At 45.3% G+C, this 25259-nt stretch overlaps 1 protein-coding gene across 2 annotated transcripts in view; it reads right to left on the minus strand.

Annotated features, from left to right (window-relative positions):
• Positions 1-557: 557 nt before the first annotated feature.
• The window catches only part of LIPA (lipase A, lysosomal acid type), a 102891-nt gene continuing 78189 nt past the window's right edge, over positions 558-25259 (minus strand). For both annotated transcript variants that reach the window (XM_027111990.1, XM_027111989.1), the window contains exons 4-10: positions 16426-16624; positions 15194-15303; positions 13494-13630; positions 10619-10765; positions 9662-9733; positions 2577-2648; positions 558-1702 (exon numbers count right to left, since the gene is read on the minus strand). In XM_027111990.1, the coding sequence (XP_026967791.1) occupies positions 1469-1702; positions 2577-2648; positions 9662-9733; positions 10619-10765; positions 13494-13630; positions 15194-15303; positions 16426-16624 (971 nt within the window). In that variant the 3' untranslated portion in view covers positions 558-1468. The remainder of the gene's footprint in view (positions 1703-2576; positions 2649-9661; positions 9734-10618; positions 10766-13493; positions 13631-15193; positions 15304-16425; positions 16625-25259) is intronic.

Raw genomic sequence — 25259 nt, forward strand, 5'->3', positions numbered from 1 at the left:
AACTAGTCTTCTCCTTGCCCTAGAGGTCTGTGGAGATCTCTGTGCTCTGCTCAAAAGAATATATAGCAAACCCAGTGGAAAAGAAGAGAGTCAGAACTCCTCCCAACCTGTTACAGGACTTCTCAAGGTACAAGGTCCAATCTTGTTCTGTACTGTCAGCCAACGGTAAAATAAAGCTACATGAATGCAGCTAGGGTTGTAAGGATATAAGAGCCTACACAGCTGCATCAGGAGCAAGAGGCCAGCAACAAAGGCAAATGCACCGTGTAGCCCAACTGTAGTAAAAACCACCATGCAACATCTCCACCTCTGGACTGGCCCGTATACTGAAGAAAAATCCCCAAAGAACAGTTTGGGAAGGAGGTGAAGAGAAAAACACTCCAACAGGTGGACTCTATAGAATGTAGCCCCTGCTCATTCATTCCCGTGGTCTGAGTGGCAGATTGACTGACCACAAGTTCTCAAGGGCATCTGAAGGAGACTCCACGGCAGCAACCAAAGAAGGGAAACCAAGTCACCCAGGACACAGAAGCCATTCTCTGATGAGCTCTCTCCCACTGCTGCTGGAAAACAACAAACAAAAACAGCCACTCACTGTCCTGTTCTTTCTGGCCCTGACCCAAGAATCTTGTACCTGGTTGGCCAAACCAGTTTGCCTTCGTCAAAGGAGAAAGCATTGTTCTTTCTTGAGGGGGACATAAGGCCAGTGGGGAGAGTGGCATCCTCCTGGGGACGTAGATCCTTCGCATCTAGTACAATTTTCCTCTTTTCTTTATGATTTCACTTTAGTTGCCATGAAAAATCAGATTCCACTTCAGACCCGCCCAGATGTTACTTGTGCATCGAATTTCATATAGCTAAATGACAAAGTCCATCGCTTGTCACACATTCTGTCAGTCCGCATATATTTATTAACTCACTAGTATTCCAGGTTATTGTGTTAGATTCTGGGCATACAGAGATAAGTAAGATATATCTTCAAGCTTACAGAGTAGTGGGAGAGATCACATTAGACTCCTAAATCTATGTTTTGGGAGCCCTATGGCATTGTCTCTGCCAGCTTTGGTTGCTTCATTTGTCCAAGGAGAGCATTGGATGGACAGTCCTTGAACCCAGGGTCGCACCTGCAGCCACTACCTGCAAATGGGGTTAATCAGGGCTCAGACACCACTCACAGCCTCGCTCAGTGGAAACTGCGGATTTCCAAACCACCACCCACCCCTCCTTAGGTTTAAGACCACTCTCCTCCCCATGGGAGAGGATCAAAGGTGGGCGGGCAGTTTGTTTGATTAAACAAAAAAAGCAAAAGCGTTTCTTATCCTAACTGGAGAGAACTGGGCATCTTCAACGGCATCATTTTCTTGAATATAAAAATACGAAACACCTGGGAAAGGAAAACAAGTATATTTAGAGAAATTAAGCAAACAGATTTAACGTGACTTGACAGTAAATGTCTCCAGCCTGGCGTTCACTGATACTTCCTCATTAGACTTATTATTTCATTATAGAGCCGCCACGGGGCATCCAAGCCCCAGATGAAGTCGAGATGCTCCCACTCAGGAATGTGCTTGTGGTACACCAAGTTGGAGATCTGGGTCAGTAAGACACTGACGTCGCTGACGTCCGCGAGCCAGTCCTGCCCCCCACTCCAGACAGCGGTCCGCACCAGCATGTCTCTCACATTGTAAGAGGGAGGGTAACTCTGTAATGAAAACCCATAGAAAGCTTTGTCTTTGTTGTTTTAATTGACAAAAATACAATCCCCAGTAAACACTGATTAGTCAATCTGATCTGAGAATCAAAGACTAAAGTTTGAAAATCACTCTAGTTACTTTTCAGGTTGCTATTACCAGAACAAAAAGAAGCCTAACCCACAAGAAAAGAATGCTAGCCATTACCACTGCTAGCTATCGAGTTGTTACCCTGTGTTGGGCAAGGTAACGAGTTTCATCCCCTGGGAGGAAGGCGTCATTCTCCCAGGTAGTTGATGCCAAGCTGTAGAACCAAACCAAGTGGTTGGGAAGGGGCTTTGGAGTCATATCCACACCTCCCTTCCCTCTGGGGTGTGACCCAAGTCATAGAAATTCCCTAAGCCTCTGTTTCTTCCTCTTTAATCATCATCACATCTATGTCACAGGGATATTCTGAGAATTAAATAAGAAAAACATGAGCAGAGTGCCTCCCATTTTAGAGCCCTTAGCACCCAAAAAGTGGTCAATTCATGTGTATATGGAAGAAAAGGTTTAGGCAACGTAATTTGGCCAAGGCCCCCCAACCACCAGATAACAGCCCTATAGGCTTGTCTGACTCTTAAGGTCTGTGTACCTGCCTGATCACTATCCATGACCGATGACAGAGATGACTATACAGAGCCAGGGAAAGGACAAGGTCCAAAGCACGAACCAGGATGCTTAGGTTGTTCTAGAACTGACTGGGGGGAAACAAAGGCTACCTAGTCAACCCTCCCGACCATTTCCCCTGGCACCTGAACCCAGCCAGAATCCTCATAACTCAGGCTGGCTTCCTTGATGAGTTTTCAGGGCCCATTTTAATTCTAAAGACTCTGAAGACTTTACCTGGTTGTAATGAAAATAATTCTTGGCACTACTTCCCCAGTCGAAGGCTTGAAACTTCTGCAATTTAACAAGCTAGACAGAAGATAATTGGGGGAGAAATAAAGTTATCTAACACAGAAATCTGATATAGCATCACAGGTTGCAAGAGTTAAGCCACCCCCTCAGATACCAAGTTTCCACCGATACCCAGATTCACTCTTTTTTTTTTTTTTTTTGATGTTGGGGGTAGGAGTTTATTAATTAATTTATTTATTTTTGCTGTGTTGGGTCTTCGTTTCTGTGCGAGGGCTTTCTCTAGTTGTGGCAAGCGGGGGCCACTCTTCATTGCGGTGCGCGGGTCTCTCACTATCGCGGCCTCTCTTGTTGCGGAGCACAGGCTCCAGACGCGCAGGCTCAGCTGTTGTGGCTCACGGGCCCGGTTGCTCCGCGGCATGTGGGATCCTCCCAGACCAGGGCTCGAACCCGTGTCCCCTGCATTAGCAGGCAGATTCTCAACCACTGTGCCACCAGGGAAGCCCCCCAGATTCACTCTTAATTTCCAAACTGCAATTTAAAATAAAACGGCATAATTTTGCTCTCCTTTCCTAAATGACTCAATTTCTCACTGTATGATTGGAAAGTAGCTATTACATGACACAATAAAGCAGCTACACATATGTGCTGTAAATGATCCTGGATCAGCATTGCACCCGTTGGATAAACTTTACGCTGATGTTTTTTTATTGGAATTTGAATCTTAAACTTTTCCAAAGAGTTCACTATCTCACTTGGGAAAGAAATACATATTACATATAACAATGGATTAATATATTAATGTGTATTTATATTAGTATGTAAATACATTAATTGTATATGTAATTATATTACATATAATCTCCATCATATTTCCTATATATCCATCCGATTTGACTAGTTATATTATTTAATATTTTACGAATTTAATTCATTTAACACTTTTTATTGAGTACCAGTACCAGTAAAATCACCAAATTGTACTGTACACTGAACAATTCTAATCAGTTGAGGATACTAGAGCCACGAAATGATATTGTATATGAAATTTAAATGTATGCTTATTTAGGATAGCATGATAGAAAAATAGGAAAAGTCACTTATTCATAAATTTTTAAATAATGCAAATCCATACCTCCTCTATATCCCCCAGTTAAAAATATGTCAAGAATTAAATCCAAAATTGGCGAGCCAAATGAATTGGAAACTGTTTAATAAGCTTTGGCCAGAGGGTGGCGTCTGGTAAACAGGAAAAACCTAGGCATTCTTTGTCAGAACTGCCTTTGGCTTCAGTTCTTACCAATTGCATAAAAGTCTACTGGTTTATACAATAAACAACAGTGTGAGATGAGGTACTACAGGGGGAATGTTTAGCATCTGCATTTGCCATTGCAAATGACAGATATTAATACCTGCAGCGCATTTAACAAGCAGAATAAGATATGAATTTACAGCACCTGTTAGTGCATCTCTTCCCTCGCTCTAAATGCCAGTGAAAATGTATCAATGCAAGTTGTTCTGCCCCCATAGACAGACACCAGCTTGTCACTTTCTCACATATGTCTTTGGCTTTTATATAAAGCACCCAGAGTGAGTGTAGAAACAAAGGAAAGACGTGCCGAGAGTTCAGGCTAAACTTCAGATTTGACTTCTGTGCTCAGCGTCATAGGACTTAACTACGCCCTTGAAAGGGCATCTCAGAAGGAGGGAAATGTGAAGAAGACTATTCATAGTAACAAAAACCTGCGAATAAGCTAACATCCAATGACAGATACTTGGTTAAATACATTATATTACATCAATATACACATGGTATGCCACTGTCATAAATACAAATATAATACAATAGAAAGAAAAACTGTTTATAAATAATACTAAGTGGAGAAAAGTCAGAAAGTAAAATTGAACATGCACTATGGCTATACTTAAGTGGTAATCTTATGTGGATAAAGGTCAGGTGAAAATGCTTATAATACTAGGAGAGACAGTTTTTAAAGTCTCTCCTAATATTATAAGCATTTCCACCTGACCTTTATCCACATATGAATATTTTAAGTTAATTTTAAACTATTTAAAAAATTATTTTAACATCTTGTTGGTAATGAAAATGTAAATAGGTTCAACCTTTCTAAAGTACCATACATATTTGGAAGTCTTAAAGAGATGCCTACCCTCTGATCACTAAGTCTACTAAGACTGTATCCTAAGGAAGTCATCTGCCTAATGTATAAGGACAGATCTCTAATTCAAGAATACTTATCCCAGAATGTTTTATTGCCAATAAAACTATCATAGTAATAATAATAATAATAAATTCGAACAATAAAAAGTTGTCCTCAGTTACAAATATTTTTAAGTGTAGCTACTGACCTGGAAAAGCATTTCTGATCATGGCAGAGGCTGCTATCTGCCCCCCCGTAACCATTCCTGCCTTCTTCCTTTCAGTAATAAAATTTCTAAAGTTTTTGCTAAGCACATGGCTGCCAGGGTAGGAACCATATCCCTCATGTGCCTTCTTCCTGGGGGCTGGAACTGCCATGAACGTGACCCAGTTTCAACCAGGCAGAAGAGGCCAGCGTCCCAGAGATGGCCAAGCTATAGTGCAGAGGGGACTGGGTCACTGCATGACTTCCCAAACCGGTCACAACTCCTCCACAACTGTGTGCCACTGATGTCTGGACTGGATTCTGAGGAAGGAAACTATTTATTTAGATGCTGTATTTTAGGGTCTTTGATACAGCAACTTAGCCTGTACCTCAGAAATACAATGCTGTTTGATCAAATAAAAAATAAAATTATTAAAAAGTGCATGTAGCATAATCCTCCTTCTGTAATGGAAACAATTATACCAAAAAAATTTATAAGATTACAGTGTAAGAGTTCAGGACATGCCACCCCAAAATATGCCGCTTCGGCATAATGATTATTTTGAGTTAAAGGCACTTGAAAAACAGAAGACGTGAAGAGGACGCTGACCTTCCTTTTTCTTTCTAAAAGGAGAACACAAAACTCCCATGTGAAAGAAGCCCTCCCTATACCAGGAGGAAGAAGCGTGCTCATCACCAGAGTCTAAAAGAGGAGGCTGACAGAAATCTATACAAAAAGACCTTGTGAAAATAACTGTCATGTCTTGTAAGTCTCCCCATATATTTTAGTTACTTTTCTAAAACTGCTACCCTTTGTTCAACCTAGTATATAAGCACTTAGGCCTAGTTACTTCTTTGGGTCTTCATTTTTGTGAGGGCTCCCATGTACACGTAAATGAAATCCATACGCTTTTCTCCAGTTAATTTGTCCTATGTCAGTCCCAGTCAGAAACCCGAAGAAAGTAAAGGAAAAATTTTACCTCCCCTATAATACGCAAATACTAATCGTAGTTATTATCCCTGGTGGTAGACATACAGGTAATGTATTTTCTTCTTGTACTCACATATTTTTAAAATTTCATAATGAACATATATGTATAACAAAAATTTTACTAAATGTCTCTTAGAGTGTTTTGAAGAGCCTAGCTAATGTATATTTTGCATTTTTTTTTTAAGCAGCAGGTTTCAAACGATAGAGAACATCAGATCTTACAAGGTGCTTATTAAAATGCAGATCCCAGAGCCATACCCTCAGGAATTCTCATTCTCAACAAGTCTTGGGTAGACCCAAGCAACTGTATTTTTTTATAGCACCCTAAGTAATTCTGAACAGCACTGTAAAGATATGTTAGGACCGGCCTTCTTCAAACAGGAGTAAGTAGCTGGGCTCTGGGCATAGCTGGCAAGGGGGCTAGAGATTCCGGAGGGTCTCTGAAACGTGTGAGGCTTATAAGAGAAGAAGAAGATTTCTAAGCTAAATTAAAACAAACCAGTGAAGAACTAGGTTTTCGAACTTCGAGAACTGAATGCTAATTACTTATACAAAAGATCCATTTCAAAATTTACTATGAATAGAACGGCCTTTAAGGGCACCCCCAAACTCCTGCCACGGAAACCTCCCAACTTCACATCTGAATTGTAGCCCTCAAGCCTGCCAGGATCCAGGCCCCGCACACCCTCAGTGGAAGCCTCTCCCAGCAGGGACCAGGGCTGCTGCCCCAGCACGTCCTGGGTAGGCAGAGAGTGGCAGTCCCTGGCTGGCAGCCCTTGGCCAACAGCCCAGAGGAGGGAGAGTCAAGAAGATCCTATGAAACAGCTGCACAAAGCAACCATTTTCTTAACAAAGGGATGACACAGGGAGCAGAAGAACAAAGGGCAGGGCTGACTGCTGCAGGGAATCTGGCCTTCAGAAACGTTCGTGGTGCACATTGCAATGCAATGAGGACCTAAAACCACGTGGTCACCACTGGGCCTGAGAGCGGTGCTCTGATCCACAGCCAGCAGCCCCCGACCCCAGTCAGCTGCTTGACAAAAGGGCTGGAATGGGCTTCCCTGGTGGCGCAGTGGTTGAGAGTCCGCCTGCCGATGCAGGGGACACGGGTTCGTGCCCCGGTCCGGGAAGATCCCACGTGCCACGGAGCGGCTGGGCCCGTGAGCCGTGGCCGCTGAGCCTGCACGCCCGGAGCCTGTGCTCCGCAACGGGAGAGGCCACAGCAGTGAGAGGCCTGCGTACCACAAAAAAAAAGGGCTGGAACAAGAGCAGGAGCCTGGATTGCAGGCAATCCAAGAGCTCTAGGCAAACCCAGCGCCAGTGGGGGCCTGCAGCACAGAAGGCTGGAGGACTACCGTGCTGTGACATGCACCACATTCCCAAGGGTACCTGAAAGGCTAGGGCTGGCGGTCCCCTGTGCTCTGCTGAGGCACGGGGGTGCCAGCGTGGGCCGCTCAGCAACAGCCCCCAGCTCGGCTCAGTCGTCCTCCACACAGGGGAGCACTGACTCTTGAGGTGACAGAAACTGGACCTTACTGAAAAATGTCCAATAGGTAAGAGGGTAAAAATGCTCAGAAAGATAAGGCTCTTCTGACGGCAGGGCATACAGAGAAAACAAGCGGCTCTAGATGGAGAAGTGTCTGGGGAGAAAAGTAGGGGACTGAGGGGACGTTTGGGGGTGAACATCTGAGGACTTCTGAAGGTTTCGGGACATCCCTTCAGAGGTAAAGGTGTGCTCCTCAGCATGTCATGAGCTACCTGCCTTCCAGATGCCCCTCTTCTAGGCCAAACTCTGGTACTGAGTCCCTGACGCTTAACACTAGGCCTTACAGTCACTACGGGGCTAAAAGCCTCAGGCCGGGTCCTGCCTGGTTCCATAGGGATAAGCCCAAGGAGAGGTAACCGACAGCACTCGCAACTGACAGCGTTCCTGGGACAACTGAGGAAGGATACCAAAGCACCAGGGATGTCCCGGATCAGAGGTTCCCAAATCCAGTTGGGCAGAAGAGTCTAATGGGCAGAATTTTTAAAAAATATAAATTCTCACCACTCAGCACCAGAAAGAAATGAAGTACTGATGCACATGACAACTTGGGTGAATCTCAAAATAATGATGCTGAGAGAAGCCAGACAAAAACAAATATATACTGTATGATTATATTTAGACCAAACTCTGGAAAATTCAAAGTAACCTATAGTGACAGAAAGCAGATGGGTCGCTGCAGATGGGAGAGGGTGGAGGGGGTACTCAAGGGGGCTTCTGGGGGTGACAGATACGTTCACTGGTTTGATTGTGGTGATGGCTTTGCAGGTGTATATCTATGGCAAAACATACTACATTGTACACTTCAAATATTGTATGTCACTTATACCTCGGCAAAGATGTTTAAAAAAAGTAAAGGTATACACACTGCAGTCCGAATGAATTAGAATCTCTAGGGATGGGACACAGGAGTCTTTGTGTTTAAAAGCCTGGATTGTAGCTAATCCAACAGCTCTACCACAAACCCAATGTCCCTTACTTTTTAAAAATAATATTATATTAAAAAGTGTACTTTTAAAAGCAACTCACATGATTCTGATACAGGCAGTGACTGCCAGTTGTTTGAAGACTGCTATCCAAGGCACTCACTGCATCTTGGTCTGACGCTTAAATGGTGAGTTATTTCATATTTAAAAAGAATTTTGGGGGAAAAGTTATACAAAAACATGTCCTGAGGTAGAAAAAGTCCCTGACATATTGTCAGGTGAAAAAAAAACAGCTATAAAAGAGTAAGAAGAGGGCTTCCCTGGTGGCGCAGTGGTTGAGAGTCCGCCTGCCGATGCAGAGGACACGGGTTCGTGCCCCGGTCCGGGAAGGTCCCACGTGCCGCGGAGCGGCTGGGCCCGTGAGCCATGGCCGCTGAGCCTGCGTGTCCGGAGCCTGTGCTCCGCAACGGGAGAGGCCACAACAGTGAGAGGCCCGTGTATCAAAAAAAAAAAAAAAAAAAAAAAAAAAGAGTAAGAAGAAAAGTAAACAATCTATTTCTACAATTATGATTTCTATCTGTATCTTTAACCACTTCTTTCTGAAATGATACGCAGCAAGAGATATGGAGTAGAATGCAGAGACATTTTATATCCCTGGTACACATTCTCTATCTCTGTGTGGGATTACAGAACAATTTTATTTTTCACCCTATGAGAATTTTTATTATTATACTCATATGTAATTTATACATTTTCTAGAATGAACATGCATACTTTCGTGATGTGTGATCATACAGTCAAAACTCTATTTTAAAATTTAGTGTCTCTTACTTATATCCTTGACTGATTTAGCTCTGTTTCTCCACTGATGTTTCAGGCATACAGTGTTCATAGGTTAATGTGAAATAGCAGCTTCTATCTCCAAAGCTGCTCTAAAATCTTGCTTTCTGGAGCAACACAGAAATAAAATAAATCTGGGACTCAATGAAAAACTGACAGAGGGGAGGGGGAAGAAAAGAACAAACAAGTCAACCCCAAGAGCTGTTTGGTGAACTCATACCGTAGTACAGTCTGCCCCAGGGAGGATAACACAAGCGAGATAAACATAGTGACAGGAGCCCAGGACTCAGGAAGGAAAGCAGCTCAGATGTGTAAGCAGACTACCTTTCTATTTGCTTCATGGAATGCACAGAACTTTCTAAGGCCGATGTTCCACAAACCCCCCACTGTATTCCTGGAATGCGTACCTGGCTCCAGTGTAACATATTTTGCACAGAAGTTCCGGCAGGACAGTGTGTGGCATACACAGCCACTCTAGACTGCAAAATAAACACATGGAAATAAAGGATGAAAACAGCCTGAAGGAGGCATTGATAATAAACACAGTTTGCACCTTGAAGCATTAAAAACTACAGAGCCACAATCTCAAATACGTGAGATTAAGAGCAGGAAAAAAAATTCTTTGACTACAAATACGTCCTGTAAAAATATGAATAACCACACATACACACACAGAATACACATGAAGGATATACAGCAACATGGTAACCGTGGGGCTGTATTGGTTGAGATTACTGCTCATTTCTATTTTCTTCTTCATATTTTTCTGAATTTCCAAAATTTTATATAACAATCATACCTTGCTTTTATTCATCAGAAACAAGAAAAATTAACATCCCTTAAAAATTCCCTAGAGCCTTCATTCCAGAATTTTAAGACCTGTTTTCAAAATACAACATGACAAACTACGAATGTATTTAGAAACACCAGCACATTGCTGGCCAAGGGTTTACATTTTATAAAATAAATAAATAAATGTATATATACATGGGTGGGTATGTGCCTGTGTGTGTGTGTAAATGGCCATTCCAAATTTAAACACATTTATAGTAATTATTTTGAAGAAAAAGATCACTATAATAAATATAAATATTGCAATTTAAATGATGACCAATCTCCCTCATTCCATAGTTTCCACATAGGTACAATGTAGGAAGCTGACAATGGCTGGCCTGAGGTTAGGCGCAAATGGTGTTCCAGGTACCTGCCAAGGTCGATTCTTATACCCGTTAAATGAAAGAGCCTTTAGAGCTCTAATGAGGTCATTCCTGCCTCTCCCACACCCTCCAACACAAAGAAGCACATTCACAGATAAAATAAAATCACTGACAGTTTAAAGCAAGTGTTATTGTAAACATACATACCATATTTAAATTTCTCTCATTAAATCCACACATAACAAAAAAGACATTTCCGCAAAGCTCCTTCAGAATGACATGAGTACAAACATGTGTACTCAGCCACTTCACAAACATACTCTGGGGAAGAAATTCTTTAACCCCAAATAAGTCCTGCAAAATAAAAAGAATATCTCAGCATTTGCTTCTGGTGTATGGCCTCCACGTCCCACCTCACAAGCAGACACATGCCAACCGTGTCCACGGATGGCCTCAGAAGAGAAATGGCAACCAGTGGGCATTCAAACTAGGACACCTGTGTGATACGTTTACTAAGGCAATAGCAGATGTTACAGACGTGTATTTAAAGTCTCAAACGAGAAAAAGAAGGCAAAAAATCACATAGGTCCACAGAAGACTTTTACAGTGAGAGGGGGCCTGAATGATCCCTGATCCCAGGGCCATCCCCAAAGTTTCATCTGACTTTGACGGATTGCTAGTGACTTCTGAGAAAGAGTTGAAACTGTGGTTGGTCAGCAATGTGTCTGCTTAGGACACATACATCTGATCTGATGCTACTGGCCAGTGGGCCAAATCCTGCCCACTGCCTTTGGGGTTTTTTAATACTTAATACAAAATTTACCATTTTAACCATTTTTAAGTGTTCAGATCAGCAGCATTAGTACATTCACATTGTTGTGCAACCATCACTACTATCCATCCATCTCCAGAGCTCTTTCAACATCTCAGACTGAAACTCTGTACCCGTTTAAACAATAACTCCCCATGCCTCCTCTGCCAGCACTGCCTGTTTTTATAAAGTTTACTGGAACACGGCCATGCTTTTCTCTATACACATTGTCTCTGGCTGTTTTCATAAGACAAAGGCAGAGGACTTCCCTGGTGGCGCAGTGGTTAAGAATCCACCTGCCAATGCAGGGGACATGGGTTTGAGCCCTAGTCCGGGAAGATCCCACATGCCACGGAGCAACTAAGCCCGTGCACCACAACTACTGAAGCCCACGTGCTCTAGGGCCCGCGAGCCACAACTACTGAGCACATGTGCCACAACTACTGAAGCCACGCGCCTACAGCCCGTGCTCCGCAACAAGAGAAGCCACCGTGATGAAAAGCCCGGGCACCGCAATGAAGAGTAGTCCCCGCTCACCGCAACTAGAGAAAGCCCACGCACAGCAACGGAGACCCAATGCAGCCAAAAAAAAAGAAGACAAAGGCAGAGTTCAGTAGTTGAAACAGAAACCATATGACCCACAAAGCCAAAAATATTTATCATCTGGACCTTTAACAGAAAACATCTGCTGACTCCTGGTGTACATCAGACCTGACCAATGGCCCCTGGACCTGTGCTCAAGTATTTCTGGGGCAATCACTATGCCCTCAAGGCAGATCGTCGTGTACATGTGTAATAGGAAATAGGAAAAAGATCTTCTTTATAGTGAACCCAAATTTGTCTCCTTATAATTTACACTTTCGCTGATGCCTACCCTCTGGAGGGACAAGCAGAGTGAAAAATTCAAATGCCTACAAAGGCAGTTTTATGGGTTGAATTGTGTCCCTCCCGAAAAAGATATGTGGAAGTCCTAATTCCCTGTATCTCAGCATGTGACATTATTTGGAAATAGGGTCTTTATCAAGGTACTCAAGTTACATAGTTGGATACTGTCTACAGTGAAACAAAACAATACATTTCTCTCTGGACCTATATAGGTATACAAATTCACACACAAGGTCTATAGGAAAAGACCCCAGGCTGAGCACGGTGCTTAACTCTGAGGAAGGCGCTAGGAGAAGCCTTGGTAGTTGAAGCGTACTTTATTTGTAATCTCTGAATTGTTTATAATGAAAATCGAAGGTTCTGTTATCCAAGGTATTTAAAATAAATGTGGTTAGAGGGGCCCACATCTTACCTGCCTGTCTGATCACTGGTACAGAGAATCCCATCTTAGGTGAGAGTCAGATTCTGAGGTCAGAGTATAGTCTATATGTCCTGTGAACGTATTTCTTAAATGGCCAAGAGATATGTATAAGTTAAGTATATATTTCTGTATAGGATTTCATATGTGTGTGTACACACCTATCAAACATAAAACATAGTGCGTGCGTAACGGACCATCTGGCCTCAGCTGGCTCTCAACTCCTCATAAAAACTGCTTCCTGGGCTTCCCTGGTGGCGCAGTGGTTGAGAGTCTGCCTGCTGATGCGGGGGACACAGGTTCGTGCCCCGGTCCGGGAAGATCCCACATGCCGCGGAGCGGCTGGGCCCATGAGCCGTGGCCGCTGAGCCTGCGCGTCCGGAGCCTGTGCTCCGCGACGGGAGAGGCCACAACAGTGAGAGGCCCGCGTACCGCAAAAAAACAAAGAAAACAAAAAAAACCTGCTTCCTCCTTGAGCAAATCCTGGAGGGTTCACACATTGAGCTCCGATGAAGTTACTGGCCTCTGCTTAGGGACCATATAATAAAATATAATAGATCACCCTCAGTGTGGTCAGGGTCGGGCATGTGGAATAGCACATCGCCTGTCTCCCATCTGCTGCCTACTCCTAGGCACAGACCCACCCTGTGGAATAAAGGGCAACTTCAGGGAGGTTTAAGGTTTAAGCTATGCTCTCTTTGTAAGGTGGGTGGGGATTTGCACTGACGTGTTAGCCATGAGAACAGGGAGCTCCAGTGTGGAGTTAAGGACACCTTCCCTGGCTCCCCCGGATCTGGAAGTAGGGGTGAAAGGGGAAAGAAAAACCACAGAGAGAGGAAAACCCACTGTTCCATTGATAGCAAAACACAGGGGAGGAAGACACACCTTCTTCCTCTAAAGGCCAATTCTTCAGAACCAAAAAGGAAATCTGTGAGGGAAGGGAGTGGAGGTGGGGGGAATCCAAGTACCTTAATGAGAAGATCTGAAAATCGTCCTAATTTAACTAGAGGGCTAGTAGCGAACTGGGCTGAGGTCACGGGAGCCAGGGCAAAAAACATTTTAATCTTTTTGGCCAGCTCCGGGATCCGTGAAAATGCTATGAAACCTGTGGGAACAAAAGGAACATAAGAGAATTCCATCTTCTGGGACTCTTCTCTGAAAAGGCAAAGGCAGGCATGCGTGTCGCCTTCTAGTGGCAATCTGAGACCTGTGCAAGCAATGCCAGGAGGCAAAACTCCTGAAACAAGGGCCTCTGAACTCCTACGTGCAAAAACACTGAATTTGGTTAAACCAGTAAATCAAGTTTTGCTAAGTGCTTGTTTTGATTTTCAGCCTACATATGCACTGGAAGAAATCCGGGTTGCTAGAACCAGAAGATGTTTCCCGTTCCTTTAATGATGTAAGCCAGGGAATCTAAGACTATTCCTAACAGCTCCACCCCACTGTGTCCATCCCCTACTGCCCCCCCCCCATCACCAAGAGTGATGTACGAAGGTGCTCAACGCAGTCGCCAAGGACTCGAAAGGAACTTACACATTTAGAATCCTCTAGCTTTAAAATATCTTTTAGCTTCCTCTCAGGTCACTTCTTGCCTTAAACTTGGCCCCAGAATGTCAATTTTGAAAGCAGTGGGGCAAAGGACACCAATGGACAAGTCATGGAAGAACGAATATAGATGCAAGAAATGCTTAAGTCCATTAGTAAGGAGGGCAATTACGTCCATGTTACTTGTTGCTTGAAGCCTCTCAAGGTGACCAAGAGGAGTGGTAGTGAGGACAAGGCAGCTTAACCACGCATAAGGAGACACTTCAAAGCATTCATACCTTTCACATCATAGCTGTCTTCTAGGAATGTATTCTAAGAAGATTGTGTGATAGGAACACAAAGATATGAGTCATAGGAAACACTAACAGGGGAATTAAATAAATTACGGGACAGGTCTCTCGTCCCTAATCAGAGGAACTCTTGTTTGCTCGAATTACGAGCATTTTTTAGGCGGGGGGGGGGGGGGGGGGGGGGGGGGGGGGTAGGCCACGACGCGTGGCTTGAAGGATCTCAGTTGCCTGACCAGGGATTGAACCCAGGACGAGGCAGTGAAAGCTCAAAGTCCTAACCACTAGGCCACCAGAGAACTCCTGGCAATTTTTATTTTTTTAAAACTTTGCTAACTTTTCTGTTTCTGTTTACAATGAACACATAATACTTTTATCATCAGCATAAATTAAACATATATATGACTTTAAAAAATTATTTGTAAATAAAGTGTACTATGGCATCCTTGGAGCTAGCTTTATTCCACTTCACTTTAAAAAATCAGTGTATTTCCTTGTTTTCTTTATAAAAGTCTCTGCACTTATACAACTTCCTGTTTTCCACTCTCTCACATCCCCGTATCACTTAACTAGGAAAATATGTAATAGGCTGTGGTTTACATTGATTCCTTCAATCAAGCGAACCATACACCATGTTCATCTATTTATGTTTGTCTGAATTTCCAGAGAAGACTCAATATTACCAAAATTCTTTGCCCTATTCATTATTTCTGCCTGGCATTAAAAAACAAACACAAAACTCTATCTGAACATTATTTTTTTTATATTTCACTTTTAAGAAGGAACAAACTGTAATAAAACATTATATCAACCTCCCATCTTTATTTTATACATACCTATCGTGGTGCCTTGAGAATGGCCCACATAATACACTTGTTCTTGGCCAGTTTTATTCAGAATGAAGTTAATTGAAGCTGGTAGGTCATAATTTGCCATCTCATCGTAACTGTAATCCAAACAAGGAAATTTTTCATTGAGACATTGCATGCAACTACGACAGCATACAAGTGTGCTGCTTGACGAGTTACCACAAACTGAACACAGCTGGGTAAACCAGCCCTGAGCACAGGGAACTGAACGTTACCAGCGCTGCAGAAGCCTCCCTGGGCTCCTTGCTAACCATGCCTCCCCAAAATAACCACTATCCTCCTTTCTTAAACCCTAAATTAGTTTGATCCATTTGGGAACTTTTCTATGAATGGGATCAAACAGCGTGTATCATTCTGCATCCGACTTCATCTTTGCCGTCACATACAGCTGTCGGCTGGTCATTGTGTAAATACATGACACTTTATTTGTTCACTCACTGCTGATGGGCATTTGGTAGTTTCCAATTTCTCGCTATTACAAACAGTGTAACAACGAGTATATTCTCGGAGATGCCTTTGGTAGAAGCTCTCATTCCTGTGTTTCACGGCCTCGGGTAGGTTCTGGTTTTACAAATGGGGAAGCAAGCCTGAAGGAGTCATGGTGCTGACTTTCTCTAATGCCTGGTACAGAGACACAGCCCTGAACCTGTACGCATGTGTACTGACTGTAACCACCACTTGCGCTGTGCCAGGCTCTGTGCCAGCCTCTTTCCTTGTATCCTCTCCTTTAAGCCCCCAGTGACCTTATGAGAAAGGTATTTATTATCCCCACTTTACAAAAAGGCAACAGACACAGGGCTTATGCCACATGCCTAATATCATGCAGTGATCAACTGGTAGAGCCAGAAGTAAGAGAGAGAAGAGGAGAACTTCTAGAAATAAGAGGAGTGAATACTTGCAGGACGTGTTTATGGAGGAAGGGAGAAGGGTATGGTACACAATTTACACAGCGACACCCGCACCACCAGGAATGTCAAAATAACTAAAAATCCCTTATTGAATGTAACCCATAAATGTAATCATTTATTTATAATTTACCTTACTGCTATTTATTAAATTCCTAACAAGGCATAAAACCTTTCATAAACCATTAGTTTCCCATCATATGATCTTGAGTTTCCTGTCTATTTGCCTCCCCAGTGTCTATGTTGAGGGTACCAAGGAAAAAGACCCCCCCGTCATAATCAATTCAAAGATACCTGAAGGCCCAGAACTCATCTTGGTCTATGGAGAGGGTCTTGTGTTTCCGAGACCAGGTGTTTCCCCTGCTGTTCCCCATCCACACATCAAAACCCGCGTCTGCCAGAATGAAGCCCAGGCTGCTGTTGGGCAGGTTTGTGACCCAGTTACTGGAATCTGCCAGCAAGCCATGCTGCAGGAACACAACTGGTTTGGGACCTGGAAAGCAATCATGTTTAGGAGTTAGCAGCACTAAGCTTCAAAACAAACATGATATCTTGCTAATCAGAAAAGTCACAAAAGATCACAAAGCAAATAAGGAAACAGAAACAACACTGAGGTAGCATTATCATTCCGTGGTAACTGTACTATATGTACTTGTGTGAAGGGCGCTTGGGAGCTGTATGTTTTCCTTGGGCACATTAAGACACTTCTCACACACCCAAGGTGCTCTGGGGCTGGGCCATGAGGAAGAAGACTGGACCTTAAAAGACCAGGAAGTCAGGCTAAGCAAGAAAAGACCTTGGCAACATATGGGGAGCAGTGGGGCAGGACTGCCTTGATCCAAGAGGCGCTGCTGCTGGTCACCAGTCAGAGAGAAGGAGCGTGGGCACTGCGGTGGTCCCTGCTGGGGAAAGGAGAGTTAGAGCGAGGCAGAAGGAGAGCACGATGGGGGCCAGATTCCTTGTGCTGGTTCCAACCTGTGCCTCTTCAGACACTTAGTGAAACCTGAGGCTGTGCAGCCAACTTCACAGGGCAGAGTCCTGAGAAAGGAGGACGGGTTTCAGTGGGGGTGGGAGAACCGAGGAGGGGAGAGCAGGGCAGCCAGGCCAGGACTGAGCTGGAAGGGGGGTCAGGTGCCAGTTTTCAGGGACCAGGAGTCAGCTGCCTACCTTTTCTTTATTTTTTTTTCTTTAACATCTTTATTGGAGTATAATTGCTTTACAATGTCGTGTTACTTTCTGCTGTATCACAAAGTTAGTTTCAGCTATATGTATACGTATATCCCCACATCCCCTCCCTCTTGCATCTCCCTCCCACCCTCCCTATCCCACCCGTCTAGGTGGTCACAAAGCACGGAGCTGATCTCCCTGTGCTAGGTGGCTGCTTCCCACTAGCTATCTGTTTCACATTTGGGAGTGTGTATATGTCTGTGCCACTCTCTCACTTCGTCCCAGCTTACCCTTCCCCCTCCCCATGTCCTCAAGTCCATTCTCTACATCTGCGTCTTTATTCCTGTCCTATCCCTAGGTTCTTCAGAACCATTTTTTTTTTAGATGCCATACATATGTGTCAGCACACGGTATTTGTTTTTCTCTGCCTACCTTTTCTTGATGGGGAATATGTCAAATTCCCCTGAAATCTCTCTGCACTTCCCTCCCTAACCCCACAGAAGGCTTCAAGGGAGAAATTTAGGAGTTGGCAAGTTGAAGATATACCAGGAAACTCTTTAAGCATCACCAACAAATAACTTCTGGATTCCCACAGGCAATTAGGAGCCACTGACACTTTCCCAGGAGGTGAGCGTGAAGCCCAGGAAAGTGCAGGCGGCCAACTCAGGCATGTGCCCACCATGCATGTGTGCCCACCATGCGTGTGTGCCCACCATGCACGTGTGCCAATTATGGTGGCTGAGGGGCTTCCAACAATACCTGCAAATACCCCCACTGCAGCCCGTACCTACCATTCACCCCTGCACGAGGCTTAAAACACTCCCAGACCCCTCGCCCTACACTCCATTGAAGGGTTTCCCAAAGTTCCTATATTTTCCCTGTACATTGGACTTCCATGGACTTGGCTTTGACTAAAACAACCACTACTGCAATCCAGGTTATAAAGAGTCTCTGTTTAATAGAAAAAGAAACAAAGAAAATATGTTTAATTACTTTGGAATTTAAATAAACTGTTTACATTAAAGGGTAATCTGTGGACATCCATTAACTCTATGCCACAATCAGCTGGGTACCTACAAAATGAAAGTAACTGCACAAGGACAAAGAGAACACACCTACACACACACACACACACACACACACACACACGCGCGCGCGCGCGCTCGCGCGCACAACCAGACCATGCAGACCCCAGGGTGACAGCAAAGCCATCCAGTGTGTGTCGGGGGAGGGGGTGGTGGAGAAAACTCAGTGATTTGTTAAGACACCTGTCACGGGGGAAGGGAGCGGATCGAAGTCGCTTGTTTTTCTAATTCTCTTCTTGTGTGTTGGGATTCCCCCATCCCTCACTTCAAGCTGAATATGAAAAGCTCAATGAACAGACAGAAGAGGTGGCACCCAGGAAGAAAACAGTGAATCTGTTCTTGGAAAGCCAGGTGTTTCCAAATCTGGAGGATCTGGGCCAAGAACTCAAAGCATATGGCAGACCCCACGGCTTTCTCGTGGGAAATGCCAGCAGGGGAGGAAAGGGGCTGGCACGGAAAGGCACATGCTGAGAAACGGCATCTCAGCAACCTCAGCCTCTCAGCTGCGTCCTACTCATTCATCGGAAGAGTTTTTACTGAGAACTCTACTGTATAATAAGCAGTGCACTAGAAGTCAAAAGAAATCGAGTGATTCAAAACACACGTTACATCTTGTATAAACCTGTCCTGGTACCTACTATGTATTAGTCACCGTGTTAGATTCAGGGACACGAAAGTGGGTAAGCCATGCTCCCTCCCCCACGGAGCTCCATTCTAGTGAAGGAGACAGACACACGATTACCTTCTAGCCCAGTGTGGAAAAGGTCAGACCACCATGCAGGAAAGCCCAGAGGAAAGAGAAAAGTACTCAGCCAGGGGAGTAATATTCGAGCCGGTTCCTAAGTAAGAGACAGACTGCCCCACAAAGGGTTCGGGTGAAGAAACGGCAGCTGGATTGGCAGAGAACTGGCACTGCATCCCAGGGCTCAGCCAGATGGGACCCCAGGGTGTACTGTAAAATGTAAACGCTCCCTGCAGGAGTCTGATGCACAGGCAGCTTGGGGAACCGCTGGTGGGGCATGGTGCCTTGTCTGACCTGGGCATAGAGGGGATATGAAGGACTTCCTTCAGGGGTGCACATCCTTGCAGGTGTGGCCAGCTCCCTTTCCTCCCAGAACAAAAGGGGCCTCTAAGGAGGAAGCTGCAGAGGATACAACCCACTGGGCTTCCCATGCCCGTGATTCCATTAGACACGATGGGCCACCAACAAAGAGAAAATATTAACAAATCCCGTCCTGGGATGGAAAATGGGTGCTAAACTGCTTGTCCCTTCCCTCTGGCATTTAGCGAATGCAGAAGGGCAGCAGAATAGACAAGGGCACTGTGACGGGCCTACCCACATGTCTGCCAGCTTCTCCCACCCGCTCCTAAGAGGGAGCGAGTGGGGAGAAAGGAAGGCATTATGTCATCTTTCCCATCCCGCCACCAATCAAGGATTTAAGGATTTGCAGGAAAAAGAAGTTTCTCTCTAGGAGGGTTAAACCTACTGCCATTCACACCTTCCAGTGAATTACTTTAATCAGATTTCTTTTCATCCTACTGAGAGAAGCCGATTGAATTAACAGCTAGCTATATTATTATGCATCCCTGTGCTCTAAGGCACTGTGCTGAAAATCCTATGAAGTTAGTACTATCTCCATTTAACAGAACAAGAAATTGTGGCTAACAGAAGTCAAGTAATTTGCACAAGATTGGATAAGAGCTAAAAAGTGGGGGAGCTGGGATTCGAATCTACGTAAGTCTAATGCCAGGGTCCATGCTCTTAGCAGTTTTGCTACGGGAAAGGCTAACAACAGAGTCATTCTACAACGTACAGCTATGGGAAAGGCTAACAACAGAGAGTCATTCCACAACATACACAGGCCCTCAGGGAATGACAAGCCGAAGACAGAAACCTATTTTGGAGGGAGTTGGACCAAGTGCTTGGAAGAAAGGAATCTCTAGTAGATGGATGGAGGAGACAGAGAACAGGAGGCCAGGCCACGATATGCAACCTTGCCCGCTCAGGCAATTCTTCCAAGGACCAGCCTAGCCCACACACTCCAGCACCTGCAGCCTGGTCTGTCTTTGAGCAACAAACCAACAGGTCAGGACAAGGGCTGCCTTTCCTGCTGTGCCCTGCAATTAGCTTGTCCAAACTGGCTGTACGAGGGCTGGGGGCTGAGGGAAAGACCTAAAAGTACCTTGGCCCAGAGAGGGCAAATGACTTCTCCACAGTCACCTACGTAGTTAGCACAGAGCCAGCAAAGAAATGCAGCCTGGTGACCGGCCGCCACGGCGCTGCCTGCCTGATGGGGCCAAACGTGGGTGGAAGCCAGGAGGGGATTACTCAGCCTCCAAAAATGAATCTGCTGAGCCCACAGCCTCACAAGAGGAAGATGACTGGGTGCACGGGCAAGTTCCTCCTGCCTCCCAAGCACTGGCCTTCTCTACCAGGGCAGTGTCTGGACAGGCCTCCACCTCGCTCAAAAATGGTGTGAGAAATCAGCTGAGGTCCAACAAAGAACCAAAAGAAGGAGGAAGAGAGGAGGAGATCACAAAGATCAGCGCGTTGGCATGAAATAGACTTTGGTTCTTACTGGATGTGTAACCCTTTAGAATTTACTCAATCTCTCTGGAGTATCAATGTCCTTTTCTAAAGTGGGGATGGTACAATGGCTGATAAATAAGAGTGACTCACAATAATGATAAATGTACAAATGTAATAAATCATTACTAGAACGCAAGCTCTGTGAAGAAAGACAACATGAAGTGGCATTCTTTAGCCGAGAAAAGGCTAACGGCAAAAGGAACTTGGCAGACGTGATTAAGGATCTTGAGATGGGGTAGCATCCGAGATTATCCGGTGGGCCCAGCGTAATCACAAGGCTCCTTCTAAGAGGGTCAGAATCGGAGAGAGACTGGAAAATGCTACCCTACTGGCTTTGGAGATGGAGGATGGGGCCAGAAGCCGAGGAATGTGGGCAGCGTCCAGATGCTGGAAAAGGCAAGTGAATGGATCTTCCCCAAGTGCCTCCAAAAGGCAGCCCTACGAACACCTTGATCTTAGGACTTCTGGCCTCCAGAAGAGTAAGGTAATAAATTTATGCTGTTTTCAGCCACTAAGTTCGTGGTAGTTTGTTACAGCAGCAGTAGGAAACTAATACATTTGGGGACGAGTTTTCACCCCCATTTTTCAGATAAGGACTCTGAGGCAGTGTGGCTAAGTAACCTGTGCAGAGTTGCACAGCCACCAATCCCAAACCAGGACTCAGAGGCGGGCAGGATGTCTCCTGGGCCTGAAGAAGAGAGAAACCTGGCTGCTTCTAGTTTGGCAGGAGCCTGCATGACCTAAAATCTTCTAGAAAAGCTTAGAAGACGGGCTGTAAGTGGCATAAGGGCCCCCCATCTCCTTCTGCAAAGGCAGGTTCTAGATAAAATGGCAACAAGGACCTGGCTTATGGTGCACATGCATCCCTGGCACCCCATACTGAGTAATGCAAAGTCGGGATCACCCCTCACTTTAGACCTCCCTGCAGCCATCCATGGGACTGGACAAAGCCAAAGTCCAAGGGCTGGTTCAACCACGCCAAAGATAGGCTGTCGATCACCCAGAGAGCCAGGGCCCGGGGGGCTTCCTGAATCTGCCCCGACTACTTAAGACAAACTCTAGCCAGCACTGTGGCATCTGGTGGATTTGTTGTTATTATTACTATTCGTCAGTAACAGCTACCTATCATGCACATGGATTACACTGTTGCAAAGAGAGCTGTTAAGATCCACCCCCATGTTACAGATGAGGTAACTGATGCCTGGAGAGAGAGGATAGGTAACCAGCTCTGAAACAATCACCTAAGCAGTGAGCCGGAATTGAAACCCAAGTCAGCCCCATGCTAAAGTCCTTGCTTGTAACCGCGACTCTAAAGAAAACTTCATTCAAAAATAAAGAGGTAGGGGACGGGGGAGCGCTTATAAATATGCCGTGTGTACGTGGCCACTTCAAATCAAGCCAAGCACTATTTCCTAGAAGTGGCTACATCTCAAAGTCATCTGGGGGCGCTCCACGCACATTTCTGCCCTTGGTCCTGATTTAGGGAATCAGGAAGTCCAGAGACGGAGCCTGGAAATATTTATTCTCGGCAAGCTCCCTCAGCTCTTCTGATGTAGCCCATCCATAGCTGTGCTCAAAGTGGATTCATTGAAAGGGGAGCATGTCCAGTCCTCTGCTGCACCAGGCTGGCCCAGAGAAGAGGCCAACCAGACGCGAAGGTCCCGGGTCCAGCATCCAAGAGGCCCCTGAAGGTAGCTCTAGGGCCTCCGACTCCAGAATAATCAAGAGCAGACTTTTATTTATCCACAACAGGGGACGACTGGGTGAATTTCTGTAGTCTAATTCTAATGTGAAGAATTGGCCTCAAAGACAGCCCAAAACACTGTCAACAAATAACATTAGTGGGAAGGCTCGGCCACAACACCTTATATTCACTGGAGGGAGAAATAAGGAGAGGCTTATCTCCAAAGCACTCATCACCAGGAACTTAAGCAATGGAAGCTGGTACGCAGGTTATCTATATCAAGCACTTTGCACGCTGTCCCTTGATCAGAGACATTGCTGCAGTGCTAAGAGCTCAAGGGGCAGACATGTCATCACAAGCCATGGGAATCCTGCCTCTACTACCAACCACCAGCTACTTTATAATAAGCAAGTTAATTAACCTCTGTAACCTTGGTTTCCTCCTCTGTAACAGGGGGTAATAAGAGCCCTTACATCCAAGCTGTGTGACAAGTCATGTGACAGTTCACACAGAGTGCAGCACATGGCCCAACCACAGGAAGCGTTCAGAAAGGCATGCAGACCTTGCCACTGCCCAGATCACTGCACTCACATTTCACAGTCACCCTGCTGGAAAGGGGGTGACCCGCGGCAGAAGGAAACACAATAGTGCCGGGATCACAGAGCAGGGAAGAAAAACACCCCATCCTCGGGATGCCATTCGCCCCACCAGCCGCAGTGGTGGTCACTTTGATCGCTAAGCAACAAGAAGGCAGCAATCGGTCCGTCTCATTCACTGCAGCCTCCGTGGCACCCAATGCTGAGTCTGCGACGTGGTGCTCGCTCCAGGCAAATTTGATGAATAAAAGCAATAATGAAGGAATAAAGGAAGGAAAGAAATAAAAAACCACCCAACAGCGCATATTCACACACACAGAGATACCCACCCCACATATACCATGTGCGCTTTCCAGGGCACTGCCTTAATTAGAGTTTACTGTGTACCCAGGATGGCACTACGCCATTTATGTTATCCTTCCTACGTTATAGACAGGGACCCTGAGGCATAGAAAAAAGAAATGATTTGCCCAAGGATGTAAATACAATTAGTATATGGTGGAACCGGGAACCATGTGATTACGTGACACCAAAGTGCTTGTTATCTCCATGCCAAACTGCCTTTCTGCTTCCCCTGCCCTCCTCTGCTACCACAGCCTGCCTTCAAACAGAGGTACGGTGCCTCTGAGCTCAGGGGGATCCTTAATTCAATGTGCTCTTGGGCAAGAAACACTAGAAAGTGTGGATGCTTTGGTCAACCCGGTCCCCAGGAGGACCAGGACTGTAGAAGCAGGTAGACTGAAGCCTTGGGCCAGAGAGATCATCGAGTAATCAGAAAATGTTTGGGCTCTCCGAGAGCTCATGGTCTAGTGGGGAGGACCGAGGTTATAAGCATCACCCCTGACAGAATACGCTATTATTTACTGTCTTACCTGTCTTAACTGCTATGAAGGAAACACACAAAGAGCGATGAGAATACGTGGCCAGGGGTCAGCCTGAGCAGGTGTGAGAGCTGGGGAACTCCTCCCTGAAGCGACATCGAGGTTAGGCAGCAGGCAGGGAGGGAGTACTGGAGGAGGGAGGGGTGCCAGGCACAGCGCTCTCTTCCCTTCCACTCTGACTCTTAGCCCCAGCTCCCACCGGCCAATACGAGACAAGCTGTGCTGTGCAGCTGACGCTGCCTCGTGATGCTCCGTTACACAGAGGGTCTGAATACAGCCCCCTGCCCCGTGTACCATCAAGGTCCAAGTGAGCCTGGGAGTGAGCTCAGGGAGCTAGAGTCAACAAGCCCGGGCACTGATCAATGGCCCTACGTCTGTCCAGTGCCACTGGGAGGCGAGAAATTACATCCCAGCTGATCAAAGCCTCTGTTTAGCTTGTTAGAGCACTGCGTTTAGGAAATGGTTTCCTTAGGAACAACGTACAAGGGAAGAACAGAAAACCCAGAAATTGGTCAGAAACCTAAAACGTATAGTCAAAACCAAGGTTTTTTTTTTTAAACCATAGCCTGATGCTCTTTCCCCCCGAAACCTAACTCACACGCCACGTTGTGAATTTTCAATTATGACTCAAAAAGTTCAATGGGCAACCCCACGGCAAAGTTCAAAAACCCTGTTTGTGCACGAAGGCAATTACTCACACTCCAGAATGAACTCACTCACCAGGCCATCAGACACATACTGCTTTTCAGACATAAATGTTCCACGGTTGGTGCTTTTTTTGATGATTGCTTTATTTTACAGTTTATTTCCTAGTTAGGCAGAAGTAAGTCGGCCTCGCTGTTACTGTTGCTATTTTATGTATTTTAGGCAAGGCCTTTCTCTATTTCTTTGTTTTAACCAACAAATAAATATGCTGACTATCATAGGATCAAGTTGCTCAATACTTACTACGTAAGGCCGCACACTCCAGTTCAAAGGACACTGAACCCGGAGTCAAACTGGCTGGGCCACTAACTTTTGACCTAAAGCAAATCCCCTTCCCTCTTTGAACCTAACAGTCACGCCCAGTAAAATGAGAGTGTTGCTCTAGAACCTGGGTTCCCACACCCAAGGATATTCCCTTGG

Source organism: Aethalodelphis obliquidens, unplaced genomic scaffold (genome assembly GCF_003676395.1).
Source record: "Aethalodelphis obliquidens isolate GAN/ISIS:26980383/991018 unplaced genomic scaffold, ASM367639v1 scaffold11, whole genome shotgun sequence".
Taxonomy (NCBI): domain Eukaryota; kingdom Metazoa; phylum Chordata; class Mammalia; order Artiodactyla; family Delphinidae; genus Aethalodelphis; species Aethalodelphis obliquidens.